General features: G+C 34.9%; 1 protein-coding gene across 3 annotated transcripts in view; it reads left to right on the forward strand.

Annotated features, from left to right (window-relative positions):
- LOC126367196 (netrin receptor UNC5B-like) overlaps nt 1-16,351 on the forward strand; it is a 195,949-nt gene that overhangs the window by 115,811 nt on the left and 63,787 nt on the right. For 2 of the 3 annotated variants that reach the window (XM_050010615.1, XM_050010618.1), the window contains exons 1-2: nt 457-687; nt 8,322-8,411. In XM_050010615.1, coding sequence (XP_049866572.1) covers nt 8,345-8,411 — 67 coding nt within the window. In that variant the 5' untranslated portion in view covers nt 457-687; nt 8,322-8,344. Of the gene's footprint in view, nt 1-456; nt 688-8,321; nt 8,412-16,351 lie in introns of those variants that run through there. The other variant, XM_050010616.1, reaches the window with a different exon arrangement.

A 16,351-nucleotide genomic window follows, 5' to 3' on the forward strand; every position in this document is an offset into this window, starting at 1 on the left:
TGTGAAAATAATACGGAAGAATATAAAATGCAATATTCCACGGGCGAGCGACTCGTATTTCCAATTTCACGTCGTCTCGCAAGATTCTAATCTAAGAATCCTCTTTTCTCAACATACGAATGTATTTTTATTTTTATTACCAATCAATCCGACAGTCTGTCTGCGAGTTTATTGGGGGCTATTTTTAAAAATGTCACCCGCAACCTTAGCTTAACTTTTTCTAACACATCGTTCGGCTAAGCCACGACATGCATTAACACTTAGAAACTGTGACGTGCACTTTTTCAGAATCACCAGATGTGACTGCTATGACTTCGTCATTAAAATCTTCTATTGCTCCAAAAAGATCAAAAGTTATCTCTTCGGTTGGAGAGGTTCCCCCCTCGTCTCTGGTTCCCTTCCCCGCTTCCCTATTTCCCCTCTTGTTTGTAGCGGTCGGCAGTCATACCGCGGCGTTGGTGAGGTTCGGACGTACCCGTACAAAGCTCTCGCCTTACCGCGTACGTAAACCGCGAATTTGTGGAAAACGGTTTTCGTCGGTGTCATTTACATACGTGGAGTGAAACTTGTTTTCAATTTGTACACGAGTGATGTGACGCTGTTTTTTGGATTAACTGAACGCGTTGTGGATTGGTTCCGTAATTTTTAGTGCAACTTTTCAAATTTGGATTTGTGTTTATTAATGTTGTAAGTAAAGTTGTCGACATTTTTTGCTATCATTTATAATGTGTTTTCTGTCGCTACAAATGCTCATTAAATTTATCGTGATTTATAAGAGAAGTGTATTTAATTGAGTTCTCGATCTCGATCGAAACGATCGGCGTTCTCGGTTGACACATTCATTAAATTACTTTCCTGCAGTTACATCACTTTCTTTTTTATCGTAAAACAAAAGCTTCTTATCAACTCGGTAACTGTTTACAACCGTATGACCTGCATACTCTGATATTGGAGATTTATGAGTGTTCCAAGATAGAGAAGTTGGTCGCTGTATCGGGAACTTGGAAATTCATTTTTAAATCTTGGTGCTGAATCTTTTATACCTTTTACGAAGCAACGGGTTCGGCATTGTGATGGGAGAGACTTAGATCTGATAAAGTGGTAATGCTTCTCAAAAATAGGCTAATGTCAGTCCCCATTACTGTGTTTTGTCACGTGGTGAAGATAGTTTTGGAGATTAGAGAAGAAAAGGCTTTTTACGAACGTTGTTACGTGTTTGTGTTGTTTGTTTGTAGATTCATTTTGGTCGAACTAATAAGCTGCCGGTTTCATTGTTGCTTTTCTTATTTTGTTCTATATCGTTACCATCTTTAACTTCATTTGTAGGTATTTAGATTTCCGTGTTCTTTAATAAAAACATTATCAATGCCGTTGCTTTAAATAATTGTTAAACTAGCATAGTAATTAAACATTCAGTTCTGTAATACCTATCAAGTACAAGATCTCTCATGTTTTATATCAGTCTGAAAAGCACAAAAAAGCGGTCACTGACATTTGAAAAACAAATTGTTAGTTTAAAACCACCTAGCTTTACAGACACCGACAATGGCCATTTTAACACATTTTTTGCCTTACGTTGTAATAAATTACGCCCAACAATTTAATACGAGACGAGTCTTCTTATTACACGAGATTAAAAAACTCAAACATGACGATGCTACATTTGAATAAAACGTCTAATATCGTCGATATTCAAAGGATTAACGATGAAATATACGAGCAAGATAAATCTATTGTCATGACATATATGACCTTTCATGTACTCTGTATCATCTTTGTAAAACCTTCAACAGTTATCGGTTTAGATCACATGAATGTTAAAAGAACGAAAGACACAATAGCCCTTCTAACTTGACCTTAAAATTACTAATTGAATGTAAGTATGCAACACGATTGGAATTACCAATTGGATGAATGAATTCAATAGGATTTTTTGGATAATTGGCACGTAAGTACGTGGTGTGAATAATTGAATAATATTTCTTCGTTTTTAATAAGGCTCCTCTAGCAAAGGTGTTGTAATAATCTATTCACATTTTTAACAATTTCATAGCAAAATAAAAAACTTAAGAATTACAAATCTTTACTTTATAAAAGGTGACAAGAATTATTTTGATTAATACGGATAGTTTTAGGCTATCCAATAAAATACTAGTTTTAGTTCAAAATAATGATAGAATATCGTACCTACCTGCGTACTAGATCCTAAATGAAGAAAAATGGCAGGTATATGGCTACATGTTCTATTATTTATCGCTCTCAATCTCAATTAAGACCAATTTGTTTCAACAATTTTACTTCCGGATTAAATGCTAAATCTCCAATTACCAACACCTTAAGCGTAATTGAGCTACACCTAATTACAGAAGGTATCAAATAAACGGCCAATGTGACTGGATAATTCATTAATCGAGCATAAAGATGAGCTTTGTTTACTAAAGTCAACGGTAGCAGCTTATCTGAAGTAAAACAATGTGCGAGGAACTGGCTTGCTTACTCGGAACTTGGCAACTTGACTCGACGGTTCAGTTGCTAGATCTTACTGATAGAGAAACTAAGCCTTAGAATTGTCAGTTCGCTATAGCTTTAGAGATTTTGTTTGATATCTAGGAACTGCCTGGTCATCTAAGTTAACATAATACTACATTAACAGCTTTGCACACATTCTTTTGATTAACATAAACCTCTCATCGTTTGGAAATATTACAGAACATAATCTACGCTGTTTCAATGTGAGTTGGTAAAAACAATTAGTGCCATATCTCATAAGGACTATGGTAGTACCACCACAGTCGCGTCACTAACAAAATGTATGCAGTTGACACCTGGGGTATTGCACAACCAACAAAACTCCAGATAAAGTATTGTTTACAACATTTTGGTGACACGATCGTGGTCTCGTAATGAAATAGGCACTTAAATTTTGGTCAAATAATAAAAATCATTTCTTAAATTCACTAAAGTGGACATGCGATGCGGAGTTGCATCTTCTGATTTGGTGGTCAAGCTGCCATTAGGTACTTACTAAGATACAATACGATACATCTTGATCTTCTAAATTATTTATTTCAAACCTGACGTTTGTAAGACCTGTAATACCATTTCGGAATGTTAATCGGCCTATTAAATGAATTGGCCATGTCCGATCGATTGATCAAAAGTTTATAGCCATTTTATCCTCGTAAACGATTTTCTGCTCAAAGCAATAATTGAATTAAAAATATAGCCTTGAACACGCACTACTTTTAACGTCTACTTCAATAATAATAACGTGTTCTTTATTACTTTGTTTCGTTCAAAGAACCTTTCAACCGTTCGTAGGAGAGAAAACACCATAGTTGCGCTTTGTACGTTGCGGTTGGAAATTATTCAGAATTCGGTTGGCAACAAATTGTTTACGCAACTAGGTAAGGTACTCTTTATACAACTACATACACTTTGTTGGTGATCTAGTATTATAGTTCATGTAAGATAGGGCCGTAAGATTTCAAATTTGAACTTAAATGCACAAATTTCATTTTTACCACATGCAAAGTAAGGCAGGATTTTGTAACAAAACACCAATTTTAACGTAATTCTATACTTTAGAAAACGAAAATCTCAAGAGACTGTTCCGTGTTGCTGCCACACTTGCCGGTATGATGCTAGGACAGCAATCAAGCGAGTACACATAATGCTATCTTCAATCCCGAAACGTAAAACAAAAAATTACAAAATATCACTGCAAAGGCAGAATTACAATTTCTGTGTATATAAATGGGAATTTACAAGTAAACTATTCTATGCAAAACGCACCACTCTCATCTTTGCCATAAATTGCAAATACAATTACGACGGTAACTAATATCATTGTAAGCGACTGTACACCTTTGACCTAACCTGACCTCACAATGGAACATCAATCAGCTTTTTCTTTTCCAAACAAGGTATTGAAAGTATTTACACATTGTATTTAGTTCCGAGCTTACATATATGGGGATAGAGCATAGTTTTCAAGCCGTCTGAAAACCTCTAACTTCGCGTAACAACAAATTTAATGACACATGAATAAACCGGATCTCATTTTTATGAATCTTGCAAAATTGATGAACTACTATATGAAGGATCACCCAGATATTAATCTATTTAAAAACATCATCATCTCCCTAGCGTTATTCCGTTTTTAAAGGGTCTGCTTGCCAAACCTGAAGATATGACAGGTTCGGTTTTTTACAAAAGCGACTTGTTGAGTTGAAAGGCCAGACAGGCATATTTGAGCTTCCAACTCACAAAAGGAAAACCCAATACAAGTTCGGCAAACGCATTTCTCGGGAATCTATGTAGAATATTATTACTAAATTGCTCCGAATGAGAATCGAACACACGACACGACACGTCCGATAGAGCGAAGTGGAAGATAAATACGAAGAAAGCAGACCCCATTGTCAGATGGGAATAATAAATGCTAAGGAGTGTTAGAGAGAGAGAGAGAACTCCAAACGGGAATCGAACCCGGGACCTTCAGTTTGGCGGTCAAAGTATCTAACCATACACCAGGGTTGTATTGCTGGCACCTTATATAGATAAAAATATTAAGCTGCTAAACAATGAAACTTCCAGTTCACTAGCTGTAATACTGCAGAGTCCTTCCAATATAATTATAGCATTTTCAAAAGCGCAACTAAGCAACTAAATTCTTCAACAACAAAGTCAGTTGTTGAACCAAGCTTAACGGTCCATCAGGGCATTCATCCGTTTGTATACTCAACTCTCAAGCTAATCAGTGAACGAAAGTTAAACAAAATTAAACAATTTTCCTCGAGTTTACAGTTAATTACGATCGTCGATTTTGTGTTTGATTAATTTATTGTTCGATTTGTGGTTTTGCTGATTATCTTCCTCTATTGTTTGGACTATCAATAACCCGTCGTCAGCTAGTATTTCGTTTAGTTTGTTTACTGGAGATGCTGTTTCGGGAAAATCAATGTTTTCGGATTCAACGATTGTACTGTTTAACTCTGTATTGGTTTCTATATGTTGTACAGGCAAAGTATTGAATCGCTTTACTACTTACTTTGAACTTGTCTGTGTATTCGTAAGTAAGACCTGTAATCTCCTCGAGTTAATATTAAAAAAAAAACTTTTAATTTAAACTGCGGTTTCGAATTTTTGTACAAAGAAAAAGTAAAGTCCTAAATATTATCACTCGTTAAATCGTCGTGTTATAGGGAAGTGAAAACCATGTAAGCATCTTTTTGCTTACAAATCCTCCTAGTAGACACGCTGGTTTCAAACCAGGTAAAAAAGTGGTGTACATTTTTACCCGGAATGAAATGAATTGAACGGAATGGAAATTTTGTTGAAGAAAACTACATCACATTGTGATATTTCAAAATGGAGCTTACGAGCTTTTCTCTACATACCAACATAAACATAATTTTCCATACAAATACAATTCCAAGTCCATTACAAAAGCCTTCTAACAGTTCCAACATAAATAAAATTTACCATATCGACGACCAATAAATTTCTTAGAAATATCGATAGCTTTAGTATCAGAATCATCTCCTCTTTAAGTGGCTTATCGTAATGAAATTGTCGCCATTACGTCTGTCCTTGGGTTTGATAGGCTTGGCAATTTCGGTAATAATAATGCAGTAATTTATTTGATATTTGTTTTACTGGACTATTATAACCTAGGTTTTCCTTTTATAAAAATATAATTGTTTGAAAAGCTCATAACAATTTTTATCAAAGTATGTTTCATTAGTGGCAGTTATATGAAATAGTTGAACCGTCCGAACCGAAATCGAAACCTCCACCAACCCGCATTGGAGCCGCGTGGTGGAGTATTCTCCATACCCGCTCCGTTTGATTAAGGGGAGGCCTGTGCCCAGCAGTGGGACGTATATAGGCTGTTTATGTGTGTAAATATAAATAATTTTGTTCCTTGTTATGTTGTCTATTTTCATTGTTATTTCATTGATACTTACCCATATTGCTAGGCTAGACACACATACTTTATCAAAATTGTCTGGCAATAAGTTCCTTTGCTTAAGTCTAGTCTCGTGCTGGAACTATTTCCTGCAATCTTCTCATCAAATAAATCATGACAGGGTCATGTAAATTTCAATTGGTTATCCAAAAGCTTGCATGGGACGATCTATTTATTCGTTAACAACTTAGCGTTATTATTTTTAAACTGTTGATTGACCGTGCGACCAATTCGTAACAATGAATCATTTTAATGGAATCTTAAAAGGCATATTAGTTATCATATTTCTATGAGATCTGTCTCTGACATAACTTATCTCAGTTATTATCACAATCTACTTGTACTTATATTGGCTTTGGCAGCTACTGTATGTTATCTTAATTGCTTTAATGTTACTTAAAAGGAGGTTATTAATGTACAAAATTCTTCCGGAGATTGAATATCTAGGTGAATTATTTGTAAGCAATAATTGGTTTCATAAATGTTTTTTTGTACGTATTAATCAAATTGAAAATAGATCACAGCAAATATTGTACTTATTTTATATCACTACCATTCATAAATGTAAACGTATTATAAAATAAAATAATTCCCAAAATTAAATATATTTTGCTAACTTTTATCAGTTTACTATTAAACCAAAAACTAAGTGTCTTTATAAAATATTATTTCAATATTATTAACAATATTGGAAAGATATTGGAGAAATATGGTAACAATAATATCTTCTGTAGGTACATCGAATTCAACATAAGTACCCTCTGATACTTCCCTGTCGTCCTCCTATCGTTATATTAACGTAAATTTACATTCCCTATCTATTTCTTTATCACTCTTGCATATAATCTTCAGTAAGTATACAGATATTCATCATTGTCCCCTAAACTAGTTTTATCTTCAAATTTTTTTACCACATTTCTCAAACTTCACATTATGGGTCCATTTATTTTTTCCCCAAATGGGCCTAAAAGGGCCAAATTAGTTACGGTGTGCTGACAAAGAAAAATGCCGCGACTAAACATGCCTTAGCTGAGCTCAAACCAGAATTATGACAGGAAAGCGTGCACTCGTTAACATATTCAACGAATTTGTTTTTGATGAGTGTAATAAGTAAATAACGTTTTGAAACAATTGTGTTCTCATTCTAGTTTTCTATTAATTAGAAAACATTTTTGTTATAAATGAAGTGCTACTTTTACTAGATCATTTAAATTGCAATACTTTTAAGGTCGGATAAAATGATTATCATTCTCTTATAAAGTAAAATTACAAACAAGTGTAATATTTAATACCATTTTGTATTTATTCATTTGTAAACATGAAGTATTAATAATGCCGACTGGATTTTATGTAACCTGAAAACTTACGAATTACGATAAACAACTCAAACGTAAAAAGATCGAAAATCTTCTGTCCCAGTGGGCAATCAGTAGAGTAAATCCACAGATGCGAAGTATGTTTAGATAAAACAGTCTTGAATAATCGACTTACGTTATACAAACCATTATGTCTGTTTAGTCATTTGTAAACTCAATGCTTCCTTGTCGTCAGAGCGTACTTACAGTAACAACCTTAGTAGATATTGCTTTTAAGATATTGACTTAAAAGCCTCTTAGTAAGGCACCGTTTCTAGGTTTCTCGTGCCTATCTTTGCTTTCTACGTTCAAAGCATTCACTGGCAGCATCCGTAATGATCACTTCACGATTCTCTAACACGTTGTCATTGTTAAAACGATTCAAAGCATATTTCCCATTAACTAACGGCTTCTGTAAAGGCAGTCACTATGTGCGAAATATTATACGAGTTTCTATTTCATAATAAGGAGTTTGTGAAGTTTCCATATTCGTTATGGGAACTTTGAAAACTTAAGGGTGTTTGTCTATTGCATATGAATTTATTTAAAATTCATTTAGAGGTACTTTTCAATTACAGGTAGCATAGTATATACCTATCTATAACTACTGTACAGTTCATATTACTATTATAATTATCATATACATTGTTTGAGGTTATTATTGTCAGTAAAACACATGATTTCGCGTTAAAAAATATCGGGTGTCTCATTCTCCCGATAACTCTGAAAGATAATGGTATGAAGATCATTAAAGCACACAATACCAGGTATTATGCTTTGACAATCATCATAGTTCACCATACGATCCGTTGTCTTCAGTTATATATTGTAGATCTGCACTTCAATAGCGATTAGAGACAGCTTTATGTATGCATATTGTTCCATTTAACCCTTTACTTCAACCGAAAAGTCCCAAGTCTCTCCATGGCACCTGCAAGTCAAGAACAAATATTGATCAGCTTTCACGTACTCAAACATTGGTATTGTTTTAGGTGATGGTCGAGCGGGTGTGAAGATGACGAGGGGGGGGATCGCGCTCCTCGTGCTATGGGTGGTCGCTGTCGCCGCGGACGGTAAACATGGTGAGTCTTTTTTTATTCAGAATCTTGCTAGAGGGCTTTTTGGGTGTTAAAAGTCAAGGTACTTTTGGAAATTGGTAGGACAACTTTACTAAGTTGTCCGTATTCCTATCGCGATAAGTACACCCACAAACATTTAATAAGAAATTCGTGATCCACTCCTGATGCATCCATAGGTGCTTACATAAGGTGACGCTTATTTCCAGTTGGGGAAACGAAATGACAGTCGTAATATTCGCTCCAATATAGATTTTGAACCGTACTTATCATTCAACTAAATATTTAACATGTTACCAGTCGACTAAATAGTATAAAATATAAAGTAAGATATAAGTAATCCATCGTAACATTTCGACTTGTAAGAAGATGCCGTACCCGTATTAATTGTACTTGTTTCGAAAGTACAATTAGTTTATACGAAAATTACAGTTGTTAGTTTTGAATTGCATTAATTTTAGTTGTAAAGTTAGATCTTAAGCGCTTAAGTTACTATTCTAGTCTTGTTCAGATTAAAGATCTTTATCCTAAAGTTTATTCCATTACAATAATGTTATGACTATTTATACTCGCACATTCATCGGAAATCGAAGTCAGGACGCTTGACGTAAAAGGCTAACTTATAATCAACTACGCTATGCGTCACTCATATCCTCCGGATATAGACTGACTATACTTAAATCAAGCGACATCCCACTTCAAAGTTTTGCAAAAACTTCAATGCTTTTATCTGTCACATCCAAAAAAAAGCATTAAGAGGGTGCGTAAAAATTACCAAAAAATCTTTGAAGAACCTTGCACCTAATCTTGAATCAGATAACTGGAGCATAAAAAATTCTGTCGACGCCTTCAAAGTTGGTTTGGAAACCTATTGGGAGGAAAAAAGCAGAGTAGACGATAAAAAGGGCAATACAAGCGATCGTAAGAAACTAGCAAAAAAAACTAGCCCGTCACGTTTTGAGTGCTTCCGAACACGATTGCTGCATTAAGCGGTACAATATAAGAAAGAAGTACATTCGGTTGATATTTTAAAAGACACAGCTGTAAAATAATATCTTTGTTGCGTCCCAATTCCTTCCATAGCAAATTTAATAACATTTTCCGCAGTACATTTCTTTGTCCAAAGAACAATCCCTTCTTATTCGTCTTCATTAGTGTCACGGCATATCCTTGGTATATTGTTACTAGACCCGACCACGAAATGTATTGCTTAGTACAAATGAGTCACCGTCAAAGTTGTTCAAACCAATATCTTATAGCACCACTACTTTAGGTAAATCGTCACTTTCTATCAAGAATGACAGAACGCAAACACAAGCTAGTGCGAGTGCATAAACTCTAGGCATTTCATGGAAGAAAGTGTCACAGAATATTTATGCAGAAATCTGAGTCTAACGTGGGATATAGGCCAATTTCGCCAACCAAATGTAAATACAAATTCACTGGCGCAAAAAGTGTTTTAAGATCTAGCCTTAAAAGGTTAAATGCTAATGGATCGTCTCGTTTGACTATCAATCAATCTCATGTCGAATACTTTCCTTCGTTTCCTTCGAAGAAGTTTGCAAATTTGAGATGCCTATCTCGAGACATAAATTCACAGCCACTGATTTCCATAGGAATTTATGTATATGCGAAATTTAAGTTGAACAATATTCTTAATTTCACAGATCTTAAAAAAATTCGAACCATATCAAAATTGGAAAGTATGGATAGGATATGTCGATAGTATTTTATCGTTAACAACATTATTCAAAAACTAGCTATAATAGGATTACCACCGAAAATTACCTAACGACGCTTTTACCATGAAGGGCAAACTTCGTATGAAAGCAAAACATCAAACGACAGTGAACAGCGCACGCAAACTACCAACTTTCGCTCGATATTGAAATCCCATTAACGTTGAAATAGGAAACGCGCTCTCAAGCACACCTCACAGCTGCCTCCATGAATGAAACGGAAAATAATGGCGAAAGACTCCCAGGAGACGCCATTATAACTCGACTAACAAAGGGATTATCTTGTTTGGGAACCTCTTGACTGGCTCTCGACGTCTCTTTGTATGTATCGTGTTACATTCCTGCAAAGGTAGCCATTCAAGCAGTTTTTGTGGGTGTGGTCCGTTTTGTGTTTTTGCTACAGGGGTGAGAATTTGTCGGTGCGTTTGTTCGCTTTTAAAGATTTACTTGCACCTTGCTAATGCAGTGCATAAATAGAAAACGGTCTTACGGTTTTTACACTACTTTGTTATTGTTTGTTGCTGTTTCTAGTATTTTTTAATGTACTCGTTATGCTGCTACATTATGTTAATCAGAAACATTTGTAAATCTATCCGAACGTACCATGTACATGTTTCTATTTTTGAAGGTTAATTAAGTGTCCATGTTTTCGTTTTAATAAAACCAGTCCCACTTTTGTTCTCCTTTCTATGTATCTATCTATTGTAAACTTAATAATAACCTTTACGATAATGTCCCTCGAAAGAACAGGGTTCATCTTCATTTATCTTGCCACTTTTTACAACCCCACTTAACCCAGCACATGTCGCTTCAACGTTCAACATAAACTGTCACTGAACATCATCCGACCCCACGTGTCTTTCATTTGATTTACTACACGTTTCATCTGAACCTCCGCCCACTTGCCCATTAACTAGATCGAGTGCATCTTTTTATGTCTCCCTTAGCACTAAGTGCATTTACGAGTTGCACGATCCACGAAGAACGCAGCAGCGGATGCGAATGCACCGCTCTTGAATGTTTTATTACTGCTTCTTCGAACAGATTTATCAGAAGTGCGAGCACTTGATTTATTTACGTAGTATGTTTCATAAATTGTATTCAAAATTTAAATGATTTGGGTTGGACTGAGATTTGGCTTCAGACGACAATATAAGGTAATTAATTAAAATATCTGTTGTGACAAAAAGTGCCTAATTAAATTTTTCTTTCTTCATTTGTAACTGAACTAAACATGTAAACTAATAAGAAGTTTCTTCTCAAGAAAATCTCATGAATATAACTAACTTTCTGTTTTTTTTTTAAATTAGCAGTCCAATTTTCAGAAGCACCTACTAGCCACTTAAGGCAACTTAAAAAACATGTCATAAAGAGGTCATTGACACGATTATTGCTATTAAAATTAATCTAGCGCTTCTTAAAATATCGTTGCTACTAAATTAATGGCTCTCTTCAATCCTTCTTAAGATTCGACCACCCTTGTAGTTGTTGGTACTTATCTCAAAAGTAGTGTTTCTGAATGAAGCTGTTGGATTTATTTATATTAATATGAAACACTTATAAACGTTTATCTCTTACAAAAACAGACGGGTGGAACGTCCGATATAATGCCATTAGAGGTTCTGTTTATTGGTTCCGTGTTTGGTACCACTTAGAGTCAGTTGTACAGATTCTGTTTTGTTTTATAATTAACATTGGTTAAGAGTTTGGCTGGTTGTCACCTCAGGCATATCGTTTCATTTAGTTATCTGATTGTGTCCTCTCTAACGTGAAAGACTTTCTTCTCGGGCGATGAGTTAGGGTTGTCATCATGTTCTATTTTGAGGACTTCAATATCAACTGTCACATGTCTGATGACTCGAATCCATAGTATTTGAGTTATATTTATATACTTGTGTTCTTCTTCTTCTATCGTGTGGGTTGTTAGGTGGATTACCAACCCCATCAACCCTTGTGTCAGAGTTACTATTGAGCTGCCAAAAGCCCCTTACATGACTCATGTAACGACTACTAACTTACATCAGTAAGTAGTAACCGGGACCTGCCTTCCGAAGCACGGATCATCTTTCTTTCGGACAATCAGGTGATCAGCCTGTAATGTCCTACAACAAAACTAGGGATCACAAAGTGATTTTCGTGATGTGTCCCCACCGGGATTTGAACCCAGGACCTCCGGATCGTGAGGTTACTGGACCACAGAGGCCGTTGTATGCTCGTTTATATGCTATATTAAAACACTGGTAAATGTACAAGTCTTCCAATTAATAATCCGTGCGGTAAAACGCTCGCGGCTAATTATATCTCCGAATTAATTCCTCTCGGAATGGATGAATTCAAAAGAGCCATGTGCCCAGCAGTGGTACGTGTGTAAACTCTTTATTTTTATGTATATTTTACTCTTTATCAGTCTTCAACCAAACCCAACATTAAGAGCTGAATACATTTCAGTGCAATCGACCCTTTTAGTGTTACTACTCGCATGTGTAATGTTCCTGAGATAAAAACGTGTGAGCTGGCCGCGTAATCAATTTTTAAGAGCCCCTCTTAATACTACGCTTATCTTGCTCTTACGATTTCGGTTCCAGTTAATATTTCAAGAGTAATGAACCCTTTTATTAATTGCTTTTAGGATACTCGTATCTTGTGTAAGTAATATTGGTTTATTAAAGAATTTTAAAACTAAAATAATAAAAAAGAAACTTTTGTATGAACATCTAAAATCTCCGGATGGATTCATAATGTTGGTTGTTACCTTCTTTTCTGGATTATGGATAAAGAAAAAGTATAAAATTCAGTAGTTGAGTGCTGGGCGATTCGGGGTTCTAAGTTCAAATCATATAAACATGATGGAGATAAACAAACGGGGCATAATCCCAAATACTTTGTGATCCCTAGTTTGGCGTGTCAATAATAACCCTGACACTGATATCAAAGTTGCTAAGATTCTTTATAAACCACATAACCCGCGCGATAGAAGAATAAAGGAATAAGTAGTATCTATCTCTAAAAAGCTCTCAGTCTCACGGGACTCGAACTTGCTTACCTTGTAATTAAAGGCAATGCATCAATAACCGATGTAGCACGAACAACGCTATCAATCACTTAACCAAAAGTTACTTTGTCTTACTTTATCAGAGTCCTTGAGATTTCTTATTAAGTGAGTATCAAGTTAGTAGGAGATAGAACATAATAAACTTCTTTCTCCAGACAAACAGGATTCAATGTATATATCGATTAAAGGAATCCTTTCTTCGGTAAATTATGTATCTTAAGCTTACTTCAGCATTAGTAAGCTTCCAGCAGACACCTCCTAATTTTATATCAAGTTAAACTGTCATTTTCTTATGCAAGAAAAAAGGATGCGACGGTTGATTAACACCTTCATTTTTAAAAAGTAAAACCCGGTTTAATGAAATAGGCATCTCGTTGATGTGCAACCCATTTGACGTGCTCTATCAGTCGAATTCTGTGTGCCTTTAGTTTTAATATACCGTAGTCAACGTTTGAAGTCGACGCTTTCTATTACCATCCATCTTCTTCATTACTACACCGATAGCGTGTACCATCTAGAGCAGCACACATGTCAATACAAAACCAACGGCATCAAACTATTGCTCAAAAATTTACGAAATCAATCACTTCACGGGGTCAATGCCCTTGTCTTGTTAACACGTCTTACAGCCATTCCATCAACACCGCATCATTAGCTGCATTCTATGCATTAGTGGTGTTGGTTAGAAGTTTAAGAACCAAATTCACGTGTGGAATAAATCACAAATGAATGTAAAAGGAAAATTCTAAGGGCTGTTACAGATGGACTAATGCGGGCCTTCTACACAATTGGAATTTGGGGGGTAAACAGCAAAATGCTGCTCAGCTCGCTTGCAATCGGCGAGCAGTTTTATTGACAGCACATTGAATGCAGGCTACCTGCGCATTTAAAACGTAATTTATTTGCACTTTTAATGCAGTTATGCTAACGCCTAAAAACTGCATTCAGACTGCAATTTGCTACTGTCTGGTATACCGAATTAAAATAACTTGAATAAGGGAACATAATAAATATATAAATAATCGAAAGAAAAATATTCAAAAATGATATTTTTTGACAGTTGTCCGTTAACATTATTTCTACTGTCTGTTTTCTGTTCTATTGTGTAAAAATAAATTAATAAGCAGTTCAAATCCAGTTCGTCTATCATTGCCCTTAGCATTGTTGGTGTAGAACATAATAGAACCGAATTCACGGCTGAAAGAAATCAGAAATGAATGTAAATGGGTTCTGTCTTATCGCCACAAGAAATATGCTTGAGCTGATGAATGTTCAGATTCCAAGCCGACTACTAACGAGGGCTAAAAACAAACTGAAACTCATCCGATTGCCGTCATCCCGTCGTTAAAACCAGTGATGCGATCACTCGGATATTTAGGAAAAAAAACTTATTCAATTTTTTTTATGAGAGAAGTTAATATTCGTTAAATTTTGCTACAGGACAGAGATAGAAAAGACTGGGCACGTCGTTTATGGTTTATATCTTTTTACAAATAAAACATACGTGCGTTGAGATTATAAACATTACATAAGCATTATTTCTAGAAACAAAAACATTATGGGAAGATAAAGTGAAAAAATAAAATAAAGAATCTATTTTAATCTTAAATAAATAATCTAAACATACTATCAATTCAAACAATTCATTAAGATTGGAATGTTCTTTAAAATAAATGTCCCAAATATGTTAACAATGACGGACCATTTTTCTCGACAATCAGATATAAGATTTGGATAAGGAATAATTGTAACATCACTAGCTAAAGCTTAAAAGAAGCCGCTTGAAAAAAATATAGTTGCAGTATTGTAGGTTCAATAAACTAAACTTATCTCCAAATAGATATAAGGCATAAGATGGAGTAAGAGTAATCACCCTTTTGGAGATTTATTGGAAATAAATGATATATATGAGGATCGCTTGTATAACGACAATATAGAGTTTAAGAAAGAAGATGTTTATTCGTTAAAAGACGCATATAAAACTGTGATATCAGTCATCAAGAGGTTGGTAATCAACCCACACGAGAGAAGAAGTCATCAACCCTACACGAAAGAAAAAAAAAACTTTTGTACTTTATATCAATCAGTTGATGGTCTATACTAAAAGTCCAACTGAATACATATAAGATATTGTACACAAGACTTTCGAGTGTTTGAGTGTTTTTAATTATACATTATTTTGATACAAATCTGCTAACGACGATGTAGAATTATTGACAGTTAATATACTTAATTAACTTTTAGCTAAGTCTGTGCTTTTGGTTACGTTCTTTCAAAAACACACGGATATTCTAGTCAAAATAAAGCTACCAAACTCCTAGTATATCTATAACTCCCGCTGTCATTTTGTAAGGTATTCGAATAATTAAAGTTAGACCCGATGTTATTCCCGATAGAGACGTAGTTTATTGATGGAAGATAGTCTATCAATGTCCGGTATCCAGAACGTTCATCCGATACGCTAGAAATTGGACACAATGGTACTGCGGTGCTTTTGTTGAAACATTTTTGGAGATTTTGGAAATGTTGATTAATTTGGAATTCTTGTTCATTTTGAACATAGTCGTCGAATACTTAAGGTTTTAGTTTACAAAGTCGGAATGCCGGATTTGAAATATTATTTCATAATGTAATACCGAAATAGATTAGAACAATGTTAACAAATAATCTCAACATAACTTCAAACAAATCGTTTATGAATCTTTTTTATAAGTACTTAAATAGGTTAAAATTGAAGGAATGTCGGATTTAAACAACATATGCAAAATATGAATAAATAAGTTTAACGTAAGTATAATAAATTCACTATCAACAAATAATATTGACAGCGACTCATAATTTGAAATCAACAAAGAGAGAGAGGTTGGTACTCCACCTCACAACCCACACGATAGAAGAGAGAGAATAAAGAATCTCCGACTTGAAAACTCTGACCTATCAACATAAACGTAAACCAAAATAAACCATCAAGTGCAACTAGAACCGCTAGTTAGTCAAGTAGCCACAGAGTTACAAATTGCAATACGCTCGTCCGCTACTACGTAGAAGCGAAAATTTACAAAAATCATGCTAGCTGAATTCGTGTTTGACTGATATTATGTGGTCGTCATTGTATTCTTGAGAGGCAGTTTGGATTAAAAATAAGTTTTGAATTT

The sequence above is a fragment of the Pectinophora gossypiella genome, chromosome 5, assembly GCF_024362695.1.
Source record: "Pectinophora gossypiella chromosome 5, ilPecGoss1.1, whole genome shotgun sequence".
NCBI lineage: Eukaryota > Metazoa > Arthropoda > Insecta > Lepidoptera > Gelechiidae > Pectinophora > Pectinophora gossypiella.